At 39.0% G+C, this 15,695-nt stretch overlaps 2 protein-coding genes across 3 annotated transcripts; one reads left to right on the top strand and one right to left on the bottom strand.

The window, feature by feature from the left end:
* Positions 1-2,543: 2,543 nt before the first annotated feature.
* On the top strand, positions 2,544-7,993 carry LOC124281897 (ceroid-lipofuscinosis neuronal protein 5-like). Its single transcript, XM_046717938.1, has 5 exons — positions 2,544-2,674; positions 3,656-3,833; positions 4,626-4,848; positions 5,843-5,932; positions 6,891-7,993. Exons 1-5 carry the CDS (start codon positions 2,592-2,594, stop codon positions 7,313-7,315), a joined length of 999 nt encoding a protein of 332 aa, XP_046573894.1. The 5' UTR covers positions 2,544-2,591; the 3' UTR covers positions 7,316-7,993.
* Positions 7,708-14,981, bottom strand: LOC124281994 (caltractin). 2 transcript variants are annotated; one of them, XR_006900056.1, is made up of 6 exons: positions 14,876-14,981; positions 13,489-13,641; positions 12,350-12,431; positions 11,604-11,788; positions 8,712-10,944; positions 7,708-8,680 (listed from the first exon to the last, which is right to left on the bottom strand). XR_006900056.1 is itself a non-coding variant. In XM_046718024.1 (5 exons), exons 1-5 carry the CDS (start codon positions 14,876-14,878, stop codon positions 10,855-10,857), a joined length of 513 nt encoding a protein of 170 aa, XP_046573980.1. In that variant the 5' UTR covers positions 14,879-14,981; the 3' UTR covers positions 7,708-10,854. The 2 variants fall into 2 exon arrangements, 1 of the variants encoding a protein (XP_046573980.1); XM_046718024.1 differs by having other exon boundaries at positions 7,708-10,944.
* Positions 14,982-15,695: the final 714 nt, after the last annotated feature.

Here is a 15,695-nt window from a genome sequence, read left to right as displayed (position 1 = left end):
GAATATTGCTAAAAGCGGCGTAAAACCAAACTCAGTCAGTCTTTGGTTCAAGGTTTAATATTATACGTGAGTATGGAGAGGGGCGGTGGGTTGGTGGTGGTACCCTATATGGAGATGCGTTATTCTGGTGTACATGTTATTCTTGATTGATACACACTTGTTTGTCAACATCCTCGGTGATAATAAAACCTATCATGTACAAGATTGTGTTCCTAATTGTGTCATTGAAACGATTGCATGTTGATACCGCGTTGAGACTTGGCGGTAATGTCTCAGATCATGAATGAGTGAGTTTGGTTTAACATTGCTACAACCCGTGAAGATCCGGGTTAGAATTGATCTTCAGTAACCCATGCTTGTCGTAATCGATCGGGTCGGGTGGTCAGACTCGCTGACTTGGTTGACACATATCATCGTATCCCGTTTGCGTAGATCGATGCTCATGCTGTTGGTCACTGGATTGTCTGGTCCAGACTCGATTATTTACAGACCGCCCCCATATAGCTGGAATATTGCAGGGTACGGCGTAAAACTAAACTCATTCACTCACTAACATTGCTACATACTGCATGTTAGTTACATCAGGGATGTCAGCACAATGTGGCTGGAGGACCCGGAGTGCACGCAGGTGTTAGAAGATGACCCGTTTCGTGAAACCAGAGACCAAGGTTTTGGTGATGACAAGAACCCATCGGGACTCAAAAGCACGATCGGAAGGCCTTCGCATGACAGAGGGGTGCTTTTCTGAACGTCGAATCGGCTCGACTCATCACAGTCGTAAATCCCAGGTTCAGGGGGAAATAGCGGATCCAATCAAATTCACATCTGATTCACCGTTAGATCAACCGCATCCAGTCTTGAATCCCATGTGCACAGGAAAACAGCGGCTCCAATCAAATTCACATCTGATTAACCGTTAGATCAACCGCATCCAGTCTTGAATCCCATGTGCACAGGAAAATAACGGCTTCCATCAAATTCACATCTGATTCACCTTAGATCACAGCATTCCAGTCATGAATCCCATGTGCACAGGAAAATAACGGCTTCCATCAAATTCACATTTGATTCACCTTAGGTCAACCGCATCCAGTCTTGAATCCCATGTGCAGAGGAAAATAACGGCTTCCATCAAATTGACATCTGATTCTCCTTAGATCACAGCATCCCAGTCACGAATCCCATGTGCAGAGGAAAATAAGGCGTAAGATGAAAATCACATATGATATGATTCACTTTAGATCACGTGAAAGAACTGATACCAGTGTTTACCAGATGCTTCATACAACTGTCACTGGTACCTGGACATGTTGATACAAATGTTTCTCAATTATAAATAATGGACGAAAATACGAATTCATAAGCGGGCAAGTTATAATGATGTTTATCAGGCTTTATATAAACATGCGAGGTAGCATCTGTGTTTTTGTCATGCCATAACGACCTACAACGCAAAGCAAGGCTATCTATACTACCCATCAAAGGTTTAGACTCGCTTACTTCAATCAACTAGATTTTGCAAAATACTCCATACTGTTTAAGGGTACTGTTCACACATGAACTGACGTATTGTTAAACAAATTCGTAACGTTGAAAAGTTTACTGTTATGAGTTCAATAAATGATGAAACTCAGTGAAATTGGCGAATTCCTACCAAACCTTTACACCAAAACGCAGCTGTTCACATGCACGATGTTTTGCGCATGCTTTACAGCATTTGGATGCATGATTCTTGTGTGATTTATCTGCATAACGTTTACAGTTGGTTCCCCCAAGTTAGTGGAGAAATTCATCTTCGATGTAACCATATATATATACATAACATAAAAAGTCTGTTTGCAGTGAAAACGTACCGATGAATTTCACTTTAAACAAACAAGTAAATCAAATAAAGTGAAATTAACACTGCGACTCCTCATAATTTTACCTTGCCAATTGAACATTTGAATCTCAGAATTTTATTCATCTTAGGATAAAATTTGTTTAACGCCCTTACAATGCAAACCAATAAAAACGATTTGAAACTATGATCGTTCGTTAAACAACTTTTATCCTAAGTTTAATAAAATTCTGATATTTAAATGTTCAGTTGGCAAGGTAAAATTATGAGGATTCGCAATCTTAATTTCACTTTATTCGATTTACTTTCTTGTTTAAAGTGAAATTCATCGGTACGTTTTCACTGCAAACAGACTATAGTGAGTGTTTAAAGAGAGTCTAAACTATTGATGGGTAGTATATATAGGAGGGCTCTCCTTAACGTATATATGTGAATAGTTGGTAGGTTATAAATATAGCATGATATCGCATTATCTCGCAGTATCGCTTCAAACAACGTTGCTCGTTGTCATTGCCGTTGCTTTTAAACCCTGAATAGAAAACTGGTATACCTAGCAACTTAATTACAGTGTGATCACAACGCTCTTTATCTATGTAGACGGCGGGTGTGTTTATTTATTGTATCCGAAAACCTTTGACCCCTGGCCTGTATCCGATCTCACGTGTCTATCGCTAAAGTAGCCCATGGAAGCTTACAAGCACGTGTTGTCATTTGATCATGAGGGTCACGAAATCTACACCAGACCTTCAAAATGGCTGCGGTCGATAGGCTTGTGTTGATATTTCTCGTTGTCATTGGAATAACATCAGCAACAGAATGGCCAGTCCCATATCGGTAAGACGTTGTTACTATTTTCAGATTTGTTTTACAGAGACCTGTGAATATGAAATCTTGAATTAAACGTTGTACGCCTCAGCGATCTTGTCATATCGGGTGGGGTAGATTAGTGGTCCAAGCGTTGGCTCATCACTCTGAAGTGAGTGAGTAACTATAGCTTTACGCCCCTTGTAGCAATATTCCAGTAAATATCACGACGGGGGACACCAAAAAAGGGTTTCACACATTGTACCCTTGTGGAGAATCGAACCCGGGTCTTCGGTGTGACGAGCGAACGCTTTAACATTTTAGGATACCTCACCGCCCCAATTCATGAATGTGAGTTTTGTCCCTGAAACAAATGATTTTGGTAAATGATTTTGGACGCTTAACAATTTTGTATCCGGGCTAGAATTAATCTTCAGTAACTCATACTTGTCAGGCTCGCTGACTTGGTCAACATATGTCATCGTATCCCAATTGCGTAGATCGACGTTCATACTGTTGATCACTGGATTGTCTGGTCCAGACTCGATTATTTACAGATCGCCTTCATATAGCGGGAACATTGCTGAGAGCAGCGTTAAACAACAAAACCAACCAACCATCAAATAGTGAGTGGTTGGCTCGTTGGTTTGTTGTTTAACGCCGCACACAGCAATATGACAGCTTTATGGCGGAGGTCTGTAAAACTCGAGTCTGGACCAGACAATCCAGTGATCAACAGAATGAGCATCAATATATGCATCAGAAAGAAAATATGTGCAATCTAACAACTTTGTAATAGCATGCGTTCCTCGTATTTGGATAGAGACAATGAGGTAGCTTAATGGTTTAAGCGTCCGCTCATCGCGTTGAAAACCCGAAGCCCATTTCTTGTGTCCCCCGCCGTTGTGTTGCTGGAATATTGCTAAAGCGGCGTAAAACTAAACTCACTCACTCCTTTTTAGAGAAGATACAAGATCTCAGTGTTCTAAGGGTACATATATGGTTTTTCAGGCGGTTTACGTCCCGACCCCCAACAAACCCTTACTGCCAGGCTGGGGTGATCCCATTCTGTCCCACAGGGCGAGAAGCCAACACCATGCCGACCTTTCAGGCCACTGACGTGATAGAGGTGTATGCTCTGAAGGCCCCAGTCTGGGAGTTCAAGTTTGGTGACCTGCTTGCCAAGTTTGTAAGTACAATGCATCATTTTAATGTAATGGGCACTAAGTCAACTTTGCGTTCTGTAGCCTGTCTCCCTTAGTCCGCCCAGCTCTTTCTGTAATGCTAAAGCCTTAAATGGAGCAAGTCTATAATTCCTTAGGGTCTCCCATCTCACTGGGGCTCCTTTTCAGTTTAAAAGGAACCATTTGTTTCTATTAAAATGATATATATTCAGTGACTAAGCGTTAGTCTATTCATCCTGAAGATATTTTGAAAACGTGCCGGTTGGGCAAAACGTTGTAAGCGTGTTTTGTGTGTTTTTGTCTATGTTATATAAATCTTTTGTATAGTATTTTGCAAAATGATGGTTTGAATCAATATCACTTCAGTGCAGTTTTCTATCATGTTATTTGTATACGTTAATTGTCAATAACAATGTTACAGAGACATGTACTATATTTCAAAATAATTATTTGAATCAAATATAACATCAGGGTAGTTTTCTAAAGTTCTAATTATATATGTTAATTGTCAATAATAATGCTACTGAGACATCATTCCCCCTTGGGAACCCGTACTCTCAGAGTGCGCCACCTAATCACTAGCACAGTTAGCGTCTTTGCACTTCTCAGAGGCTTTGTGACTCAACGCGATTAGGTCTTCCAGTTCTCTACCTCTCTGAGAGTTGGGTTTGAATCTAGGAACGGACTCATTCGATAAAAAAGTATTAGGTTTGCACTTAGTACTATCCCATATATAGGATTTGTGAGGTCTATGAGTGTTACTAATAGTGCAGCAATGGACTTAACATCTGCTTCAGCATATCATGCACGACGCCCTTGGGTTCAAGAACCTCAACACCGGCCTCAACTACACCATGGAGTGGTACGAGCTGTTCCAGCTGTTCAACTGCACCTTCGCCCACGTTCTGCCCAACAACACCTTGGAATGGTGCAACCAGGGCGCCACCTGCATATACGACGGCATTGACGACATCCACTGGTCGCAAAACGGCACCTTGGTCAAGGTGGCCGACATAACCGGTATGCAAGCAGGGGGAGTGTGAGTGAGTATGGTTTTACACCGCTTTCAGCAATATCCCAGCAATATCACGGCGTGGGACACCAGAAATGGGCTTCACACATTTAACCCATGTAGGGAATCGAACCCGGGTCTTCGGCGTGACGAGCGCACGCTTTAACCACTAGGCTACCCCACCGCCCCTGCATGGAGAGTGAGTGAAGGGATGTTGTTAAACGCCGCAGTCGTTATATCACAGGCAGGGTGAAATATGATAATACGCAAGATATGTCCACTGCTTGTCCATCCGATTTACATTTTTGTCGGCGTTGACATGAGGAGCATGTCAGTACTTCCTCGGGTACATCAGAGGTTTTGAAGAATGAGTACAATATGTTTCTTATCGGGCATGGAAGACTTGGAAAACCTGTCTTACCACTATTACAAATAAATGCCTCGACTTTTCCAATAAGTGAGTGAGTGAGTATGGCTTTACGCCGCTTTTTAGCGTTATTAAATCAATATCACGGCGGGGGCCTTCACAAATGTAAACCCATTTGGGGGAATTGAACACGGGTCTTCGGCGTGACGAGTGAACGCTTTAACCACTATAGGCTACCTCACCGCCCCACTTTTCAAATGAAAGAGCCTAACCACCTGATCCGTTAGTTGCCCGTGAAGATCCGTGCTAATTAGACTTGGTCTTCAGCAACTCATGCTTGTCGTAAGAGGCGACTAATGGGATCGGGTGGTCAAGCTTGCTGACTGTGTTGACACATGGCATCGTATCCCAGTTGTGCCGATATGCTCATGATATCGATCACTGGATTGCCTGGTCCAGACTCGATTATTATGACAGCTGTCATACAGCTGGAATATTGCCGACTGTAGCGTTAATCAACAAAAGAACAAACTGTCGCCTCTTACGACAAGTTTGGGTTTCTGAAGGCCCATTCAAACCCTGATCTTCAGGGCGAATTAATCCGTTAGTAAACGTATTCTTTCTGTCTGTACCAGGTCAAATGTTCAACGAATTTGCACAGTGGACACTGTGGGACAACAAGACTGGGATTTTCTATGAAACGTGGACTGCTGAAAGTGAACCAGGTAACCATGAACGGCCGCAGACATTTCAAGCTGAAAACCTGATATTGTCATCAAGCACACATTATTATGCCGGAAAATAGTATCAGCCAAAACAGTTACAAAATACGTTAGGGTGAAGCATAATCCTTCGTAACATTTCAAAATTAACATATTAAACGACCTAGTAGTCACTGAAATTTCAGCATAGCCAAAAACTCCCACAGATAATGAGTCGCAGAAACATGAGTTTATCTAATGTTCAAAGATAAATTGTTATCAATATGACCAGGGCCGTTCAGCAAAGCGATCGTAGGGCTAACCCGATAACTCCCATACGTTAATATAGATTTATGTCAACCTTAGCGAGAATGTCGGTTTGCGGAACGGGGCCATTCATTTCATCTCGCAAACCCCAAGCAACGGTACCGGTGATGCGACCTCGTCTGACGTCCCTGATTCATAGACCTTCCGTGTGAAATCTGTTATTCTATAATATGAATGTGGAAGGACATGCATATAATAATATAAAAAATCCGGAACAAAGGATAAAGCAATGCTCCACTCGGCCCAATGAGTAAGACAAATTTTGCATTTTCAAATAAAATATTCTGATATTCGAACACGGAAACAAAAGTGTATCCTCAACATACAGCAACTATGGCAATGGAAGAAGACCAGGGTCCCGATCCCCAAAACGTTCGTAGCGCAGCGACATTCTTAAGTCTATGATAAACTCTAGAGTTACGACAGGTCGTAACGTTACGAACGCTTTGTGGATCGGGACCCAGCCTCGGTATACTAGCGTAATTGGGTGCAACCACCTGGGAACAACACTGAAAAAAAACATATTTCGAAAGATCGCCTTTTTAAGCATATTAACAATACCCTTTTCTGACGAAACCCATTCCTTTCTTTCGTCTGTTTGTTTTAACATGTCAAATGTCGTAATTCATGATCCCGTAACAACTTTTCATTCCAGGTGGGAAAATGTGGTTCGATTCCTTCGACTGTGCGAGTTTCGTTTTGAGGGCATTCCAGAAAATTGGTGACCTTGGAGGAAAATTCAACAACAGCGTTCACCTAAATTACACCCGTATACATCTCTATAGCAACGAGCCTCAGCATCTAGGCAACGCCAGTACCTTATTTGGACCGGGTCAGAACGAGACCCTTGTGAAGGACATGCTGGCTTTTTATGGGCATTTCCAATCCCACCAATCTATTGGCCACTTGCTGGAGAGCCTTGCAGAGGCTTACGAGGAGGTGTATACAAGCCATCGCTTCTACTTCTTCTATAACTTCGAGTACTGGTTCCTGCCGATGGTAGAGCCTTACATAAAGCTTACCTACTATGAAGTGCCTTTGCCTGGTACACCTGGATATAAAAGACTCCCTGATTACTGATGATGATCCAGTGCTTATCACACACCACATATGTATCTATTAAAAAACATATAAAAACTTGATGCTTAGAAGCTTAAAACATACAAGTCTGGGTGTGATTGTGGAAGGCCGCCTCATGACAGGGTAAGACTGCTTGAGTAATCAATACACCCTTTTCAATGATTGAGTGACTGTTATTTTTATGCAAAAGTTCAATGGTTGAGTGACTGTTTATATTTATGCCGCTTTTAGCAATACTCCAGCAATATAACGATGGGCTGACACCAGAAACACATTGTACCCATGTGGGGAATCGAAACCGGTCTTAGGCATGAGGAGCGAATGCTTCAACCACTAGGCTACCCCTACGCACACATACACTCGCCCTTTCAATGATAAGAAAACATTCAAACTGAACACAAAATATTATTTATTATGACAGGCAACATGAACACTTTGTACAACATGTCTACATTCAGTCTGAGACAAGAATATGTGACCCAATAAATATATGACCTCTTGAAGGCAGATGGACTATAGTCATGGGGTAATAAAAGAAATAATGCACACAGTGGTTATCGAAAACAGGGGCCCTGCTGTTTCCTAACTGTTCACTCTTCATTAAGCAACAGTTGGGCTTTCAAAAGTAATTACATTAATCATAAATGTCAGAGTGTAATAAAGGATTTCTGTCTCCTACAAATGAGCCTGTTCTTGTATTACTGAAACACAGTGTGCTGTCTTTATGTGACGGAAAGTGTATTTGGGAAGACTAGTTGTATCTGCTGAGAAAGTGCTGTTTGAAAATGCTTACACATTACATTTTAAATCACTGACAAAGATATCACCCAACACATGCACATTACTATTAACACTAGAGTTTTATCGTATAGTTGGAATTGAGAAATAAAACAAATCCATTACAAAGCTGGAAACTAGAAATATTGATTTGCCATAACACACGGATATACTACTCAAATTTTGATAAGGGATACTTATATCTCTCAATGATACGATAGTTATGTCAAGTGTGTATAAAAATATGACATCTGATTATCCCTGTCAAAAGGTGAGTAGTATAGTATTCCTTAATACCATTACATCTATGCCAGACAGACTCTATAAAAGAGTGAGTGAGTGAGTTCAGTTTTACACAGCTTTAAGCAATATTCCAGCAATATCACGGCAGGAGACACCAGAAATGGGCTTCACACATTATACCCATGTTGGGAATTGAACCCGGGTCTTCGGCGTGACGAGCAAATGCTTTAACCACTAGGCTACCTCACCGCCCTTCCCTGTAAAAGAAGAATGACTCTGGTCCTGCATGCATAGTGGTCTCACTCAAATATAGAATAGATGAGGGGAAAGATGTTGCACCATCCTCTGTATCTCAAGAGCTAACATTTTTGTAAACCTCAATTAACCCCTTGATCTATTCCTGGGGTTTTTGTGATCTCAAATTACCTGCCCCTGATTTTGACAAGTGATTTTAACAGCTTTGCTAATAAATCTAACATTCTAATCAAAATACTAGTTACAAATAAGCCTCAACACTGGGTGGGTCACATTAACACCATAGCAATATGAGTTACCTCCCTTACCCATTTCTTTCTTCCTTTCACATTTGACTAGTCCGTGAAATATTTATGAAACTCAAGGGCAGGTAATTTGAGATTTCCTGAACTACTGAAATTGATCCAGGGTATAGTGACTTCATCAAAATGCAAGCCCTGGAGGTATATTAGATGGTTTTGCACCAGCAGTAAGTTAACACAAAGATGGTCTGTTTCCTAAAATTGGAGAAAGGGATATCTGCCAATCCGTAACCCTGACAACTACTTTGACTGAGATGGACTGGAAGTAATGCTGTCATTTGCCAGTAATGACTTGAGAAATGGAGACAAAATACACAATTGATAAAGAATATCTTTGCTCCCTTGGTAGCGGAATGTTTCGAACATGAAGTAATGAGGCTGGCAATGTGAAGGAAATATATTCAGAAAGAAAGGAATGTTAATTGAATGACTACTAAATGTAAAAGTAATTCTTTTTACTTCTGAACATCTGATAAGCATTTATTTTTTAGAGTGATAAACATAATGACATTGGCTACTATTTCATATTTTTCTTGTTTCAATTAACTTAAGGTTGACAAGCAAGGGTATCATACACAACACCCAGTCCATGTGTAGCACTTGTCATTGATAATACTGAATAAATACATAAAGAACATGGACAAAAGGAAACAGAATTCAAACATTTTTCATCATATTCAACACTTTTCATCATGTTCAACACTTGTAGACATAGAAATAACAGTCTACCAACATGATATTCAATGTACAATATTTCTAACATCAAAATGAATTTGGCAGTTTTCCTCTCTGAACAAAGACAAATGGAGCATGGCATAGCTGATGAGGTCTTACTCTTAGTACATATTTCACAAATGTAATGGGAGTTGAATGGCTTTATCTGAATACCAAACACTTGAATCAGCTGAATATTCTAAAAAATACATTTTTCACCATGGGGCAAAATAAGTCCGATAAGCATGCTCCTTGCTTGATGAAATAATTGAATCAGAAGAAATTTAATTTAGATGTTGGGAAGTTGTTGCGGCATCATCAGTATTTCACAGGACTGTATACAAAACATTCTTCTTTAATTTATTAATACATACAGCTGTTTGTGATGAAATCGTCATTTTTAACCATCATATAAAGCAATGGCCTGGCTCAAGCCAGATTGAGTACCTCGGACAATGGGCTCTCCGTATACGCTACCTGCACACTAGCTCTCTCCTTGACAAGACCCTCAGGCACACACTTGGAGTGCTATGGTTTAGTGAACCTTATCAAACACGATTCAACACATCACTTTACTCAAAATTACTGAGAGGCAATAGTAGTGCTTGCACAAAGTTTATACACAGAGCAGCTCTCACCTGGCAATGCACCACTTCATTTCAATAGTTGAGTACAAATACACTCATCACCACAATATTAGCTGAATATATTCACAAATTACAGAGTAACATGATGGAAAACATGTGAAGTATTGACGATAATGATATTGAGGTTGCAAAGAAGTATTGCATAAGTGCACCAGCGTTGCATTTCTACAGCAGTTCATGAAAGGCCATTTTAAGAATAGGATGTGTGAAAAGTTGATGTCACTGTACTGTAGATGTACTGTAATATCAAATGTAAAACCTGTCAACTTCCACATTTATATACTTTATGTTAAATACTATCCTTTGCCAATTTAACAGAAATCTGAGCATAATAGAAAGGCTGATTGTACAGTATCCAACATTCCTGATGAATTGCAATGAGTTATCTCCCCTGAAATCTAAGAAATGACTCTTCTCCACAAATGCTTGTATCATAAAGATTGTCCAAGGAAAAAACGATATTGTAACTTTTGACACACACCCTAGATGACCAATGTCCAGATCTGTCAATAATACCAGGCTGCCTCACTTTCCAGACGACACCCACTGGTTTGGGTGTCACTGAATGACTCCTATATACAGTCTTATGTACATAGACACATCAGTATAAGCTTGTCTTCTTCATTATCCTTAAGAATTCCTCTTGATTGATTTCACCATCACCATCCCTGTCAGCCTCATCAATCATTTCCTGAAAAATACAAATTCAAACCACATCTACATAAAAAACTTCTTAATTACCATGCTTATATTTATCACTTCAAACTATAAGGCAGAGTTAAAAATACAGGGGGGTCCAGGCATCATTGATAACTGCCCCACTTGTATGTGAATCTAGAAACTGTCTAAATCTTTAAATTTTAATTTCTTAACTTTAAACAGTAAAGTCCCCTATTATGCTGATATTTGAAAACTAAAGGGCAAACTTGAAAATAATATGTGGGTCACCCCTGGGATATATGTAGGTGCCAAAACGAAACAAAATCATTTTAGAAAACTAACTGGCTAAAGCGTTGCACCTCCCTCACTTTCACTTAGAGACTCAAAGTCACTGAAGCTTTATCTGATGTGGCTATGAAGGTCTTAACATAAAGAGGTATTCTATCAGATTAAAAGACTTGATTTCAGTGAGGTAAAATACTATCAATATATACTAGAAACACAAATATTACAATCCGCAGCCCACAGTATTCATTATTAACTAACCTGTCACTTTGTGCAGTCAGAGGCCAAACACCCATATTGCACCTATCTTACAAACTATACCCAGATAATCAAGACCATCCCACTCGAGATAAAACATTGGAATTTCTCTACAAGAAGATTGTCTCACTAATCACAGGAACCAACCTGCAGTTCTTCATCTGTGAGATTTTCTCCTAATTCTTTGGCAACACGTTTGAGGTTTTTGAAAGATATTTTTCCTGTCTCATCATCATCAAATAGACGGAAGGCTTTGAGAATCTCCTCCTTTGCATCCTTCTCACTCATCTTCTGCGTCATTAGCGTCAGGAAGTCATTGAAGTCAATCGTACCTGGAAGAACATGCAATGTTTCTTAGTATGGGTTAAGACTAAATAATCCTATATACACACCCATTAGTGAGTGAGTGAGTTTAGTTTATCCACTAGTGAGTGAGTATAGCAATATAATTGAGGGAACACATTGTGCCCATGTGGGGAATTGAACCCGGGTCTCCGACGCTTTAACCAATAGGCTACCCCACCATCCCTAAACATTAGACCAAATATTCAAGACATTTGATACATTTCACAAGGACATGGAGAGCTAAAACCCACCAAGTTCCCACAAAACTTTGGAAAGTTAAAAGCATTCTATCTCATCAAATTTCAACTTGGTCCACAAGCTGAAACGCTAAACTTTTGCAATTTCCTAATTATCAATTTAGCAGGTTCGGGGCTGAAACCATCATGAACAGCCCATATCCTTATCTACAGAATACCATTACATATTTACTTTGTGGTTCATTTACAAAATAAGATTAACCATCATCATGTGATGACATTGAGATGGTCAAGACACAAATAAAATGCTGTCACTCCCATACATTTTCCATCACCTTCAAAATAACTTACCTGTTCCTTCTTTGTCAATATCAGCAATCATTTTCTTTATTTCTTCCTTTTTGGGCTCAAAACCTAAGGCTCTCATTGCAACCTGCAACGAAACATGAATAAATCTGAAACTGCCATACCTGAACATGTGATGAAACCTCGAAGTAAAGAGGCTGTTGTCATCATGTTGTAGTGTTTAACATGTTTAAGGTTAAAGACCCAGAGTCTTTGGATTCATATACCGCTATAGAGCTTAACAACCCCATGATCCCACTTAACTTCAAACACTGCATAACACATCCTTCTGAGTGGAAATGCTATTCAGAGCGGATATTATCTTGTATAAGATGAAGACCTTAAAGACACAAGAGACCCTTACCTTTGAACACTCAATAACATCCTTTCATAGTGGAAATATTCTCTGATCTGGGATCATAATTGATAATTAAGAGCGATTAACCAGTAAATAAAATGAGCAAAGGAGACTACAACATTTTAACATCAGAGAAAATTAGGTACAGCAAGTCTGCAGACCACTCCTTGCAGGTCATTTAATGACAGTGCTTTTATACTTAAACTATATGTGATCTGTCTGCAACAATAACCATGGTAACTGTAAACTCCAGTCATTCGCATTAAATAGCAATTAACCTAATTACATGTCTAAATATCTCCAACTCAAAAAGCTAAACACCAACCTTTAAACTGGAAAGGGACAACAAAGCATATCATCTAAAATTGCTCAACATGCTTTAATAAGAACTTGAAGGTAATATCTTAACAGGCTACTCAAGTCTGGATTTGTCACTAAACAGAAAACGAGACAAGATTTAGGATTAAAATGGCAAGGATGAACACTAGGCTTTAATATGGGCTTGTGTCCACTCTTATCTCGGGAGGTTGGCCCTACTATTGATTAAGCATTTTAGCAAACGACACAGTACAAAAGATTACCAACACATCCTACATTTGACATGTTCAAGATACGTGGATATGCAGAAAGAGGAAGCATGTCTTCTTAACTATGAAGCCTGTGTTACAATCTCATCCAAACTTTCATAAATTCTCAAACAACAAACATCTGCATGGCAGACACTTCACCTGTATTTTAGTGAGAAACATCGAAGACAGCACTAATAATAATCATAATCATGTTCTACCTTAAGCTCTTTGGCATCTATTGTGCCGGAGCCATCAGCATCAAACAGGTCAAACGCCTCTCTGATCTCCTGCTTCTGTTCCTCAGTCAGTTCCGGCTTGGGCCCAGCCTTCTTCCTGCCACCACCAGCCAAAGATGTCTTCTTGTATGTTGCCTACAGAACAGAATGACAACTTCTGTTATAACCCCACTTGACTTTATATTTTGTACTTATAGCAATAAACCAAGAAGTCACTAAACACTGGAACAAACTGGAATGCACAAGTTCAAGCATGTATATCTACAGTCTTCAGGCAGGGATTAACATAGGATTCCAAAACATTTCTCATATAAATATATTTGCAACATTCCATTCCACACTGTTCAATGCAATAATCTAAAACTAATCTTAATCATATACACATCAAAAGCCTCTTCCCATGTTACATGTACTAAGTACACTTACATACAAGTCACTACATTAGCCATAATTATGCCAAGGGAAATTCCTGCATTGACATGATGCATTGCCACATAACAGCTCTGCTTAAACATATTAACTGCTCGTATGGACCACATTATTTGAATTTACATTTACTTTCACCATCAAGTGATTCTATGAGGATTGCTCATGTTAATGAACTTAATGTTCCACAAATGAATTGGATTGGTATGTGGTGCATACCTGACATGAATATCAGTGTCATGTTTAAGACACCTTTAGAAGAACTCTTTGTGGGTGTTTATAAAATGAGGTACATCAAGACAGGCACTACTGCTTCTAAATAAAAATATGGCATATGCTGTGAATAGTGGTGAAGCTTCTTAAATTTAATTAACAAAATAGTGTTGGTGCAAATACAAATTAATCTTTGAAGCACAATGTTAGTGCTATGGACATGACGGATGATATAACCTTGAACATAAGATGTTCTAACTTAAACATTAGAAATGTGACATTGTAAAGGAGTATCGTTTTGAAAAGTGTGTTATTTGGGACTCAAACTCGGAGTCAAACAAACCAGTCCAGTTGGACAAGCTGAGACATGAATTAGATCTATTCTATAAGTTAATTAACAAACTATAAATTCAGATTTGAATGAACATTAACATTGCATATTAAAGCTACAGACGTAGCACAGCTAGATGGTGAATCCTGTCGAAGAACATTAACATATATGCAGGTATTGGACAGTATTGATCGGGTCGAAGCTTTCTCGGTCTGACAATTCGTTGCAAACAAATTCGGAATTTATGCCGAATAAATTCGCCAAATTACGGCAGTCGATAACTGTCGTGTTGCTAGTTTCAAGAGGAGGAACACACATAATTCTATCAAAACAACTGCAAAAGGCAATTTAACAATTTCAAGACTCGAATTAGGAATGCGAACAAATATGTTAGCTTACCATGACTTCTGTTTTGTTGATCTTCGAGACGAACAGACCGCCTTGGTATCCCGGATATAAGGACCGAAGTAAGGTTTTGATCGCTATTTGATTGGCCCATTTCTTTCAAAGACGAATAACCTTCAGTAAACAACTACTAACAATATCCGAATGACATCTCGAAGCTTCAGGTGGATATCTTTTAATGTGTTCTTCCACCAATTCAACATCATCATTTTCCGTTAACATGTTCACATTTAGATAGTATATTATTTATAAAAACACAGAAATATTTTAAAAAAGATAATTATATTCCTGATTCAGTTCTTTATTTTTGTTTGTTGCATTTCCAGTAAGAAATATACTACATATATTCCAACGTAGTCATTAATATCCCTATATCAATTGAGAGATACCTGTCATAGTCTTGAGCTTATAATTAATCGTGTGAAAGAAGACTTTCCTATTGTACTGAAGACACCATATTCTTATTTCAAATAATCGAATGTCAATACCCCAGTAGGTATTGATTAGTGTTGTATATTTTTTACTTTTACTCGATTTCTGAGTTAATTATACTACAGGTTCATTTGGCCCACTCACTCACTTTCCAAAATATTCCACACCTAAAAACAAATATATAATATTTTAGACAATACTGAACTTTTTGTTGATGTCAACAATTATAAGATTTCAGTCACTATATAACCATTACTATTTACCATTAGAACTAAGTAATATGTTCGGATTTGTATTTTTTAAGTAGTTTATAAATACCCATGAAAAATCAGAAAATAACAACCGAAACGCCCACGCGTTGCCTGAAGACCGCAGATGCCCA

This window comes from Haliotis rubra, unplaced genomic scaffold (assembly GCF_003918875.1).
Source record: "Haliotis rubra isolate DU_JTF1 unplaced genomic scaffold, ASM391887v1 Scf1, whole genome shotgun sequence".
NCBI lineage: Eukaryota > Metazoa > Mollusca > Gastropoda > Lepetellida > Haliotidae > Haliotis > Haliotis rubra.
The sequence above is the reverse complement of the archived record's forward strand: the minus strand, read 5'-3'. Positions and strand labels throughout refer to the sequence as shown.

Excerpts from the sequence above, each read along its gene's own strand:
- LOC124281897 (XM_046717938.1), top strand. The coding sequence starts at position 2,592 with ATGGCTGCGGTCGATAGGCTTGTGTTGATATTTCTCGTTGTCATTGGA. Across the intron at positions 4,849-5,842 it reads CAAGGTGGCCGACATAACCG|GTCAAATGTTCAACGAATTT; the intron begins GTATGCAAGCAG and ends TGTCTGTACCAG. Across the intron at positions 5,933-6,890 it reads GACTGCTGAAAGTGAACCAG|GTGGGAAAATGTGGTTCGAT; the intron begins GTAACCATGAAC and ends TTTTCATTCCAG.
- LOC124281994 (XM_046718024.1), bottom strand. Across the intron at positions 12,432-13,488 it reads TAGATGCCAAAGAGCTTAAG|GTTGCAATGAGAGCCTTAGG; the intron begins GTAGAACATGAT and ends GTTTCGTTGCAG. Across the intron at positions 11,789-12,349 it reads TATTGACAAAGAAGGAACAG|GTACGATTGACTTCAATGAC; the intron begins GTAAGTTATTTT and ends ATGTTCTTCCAG.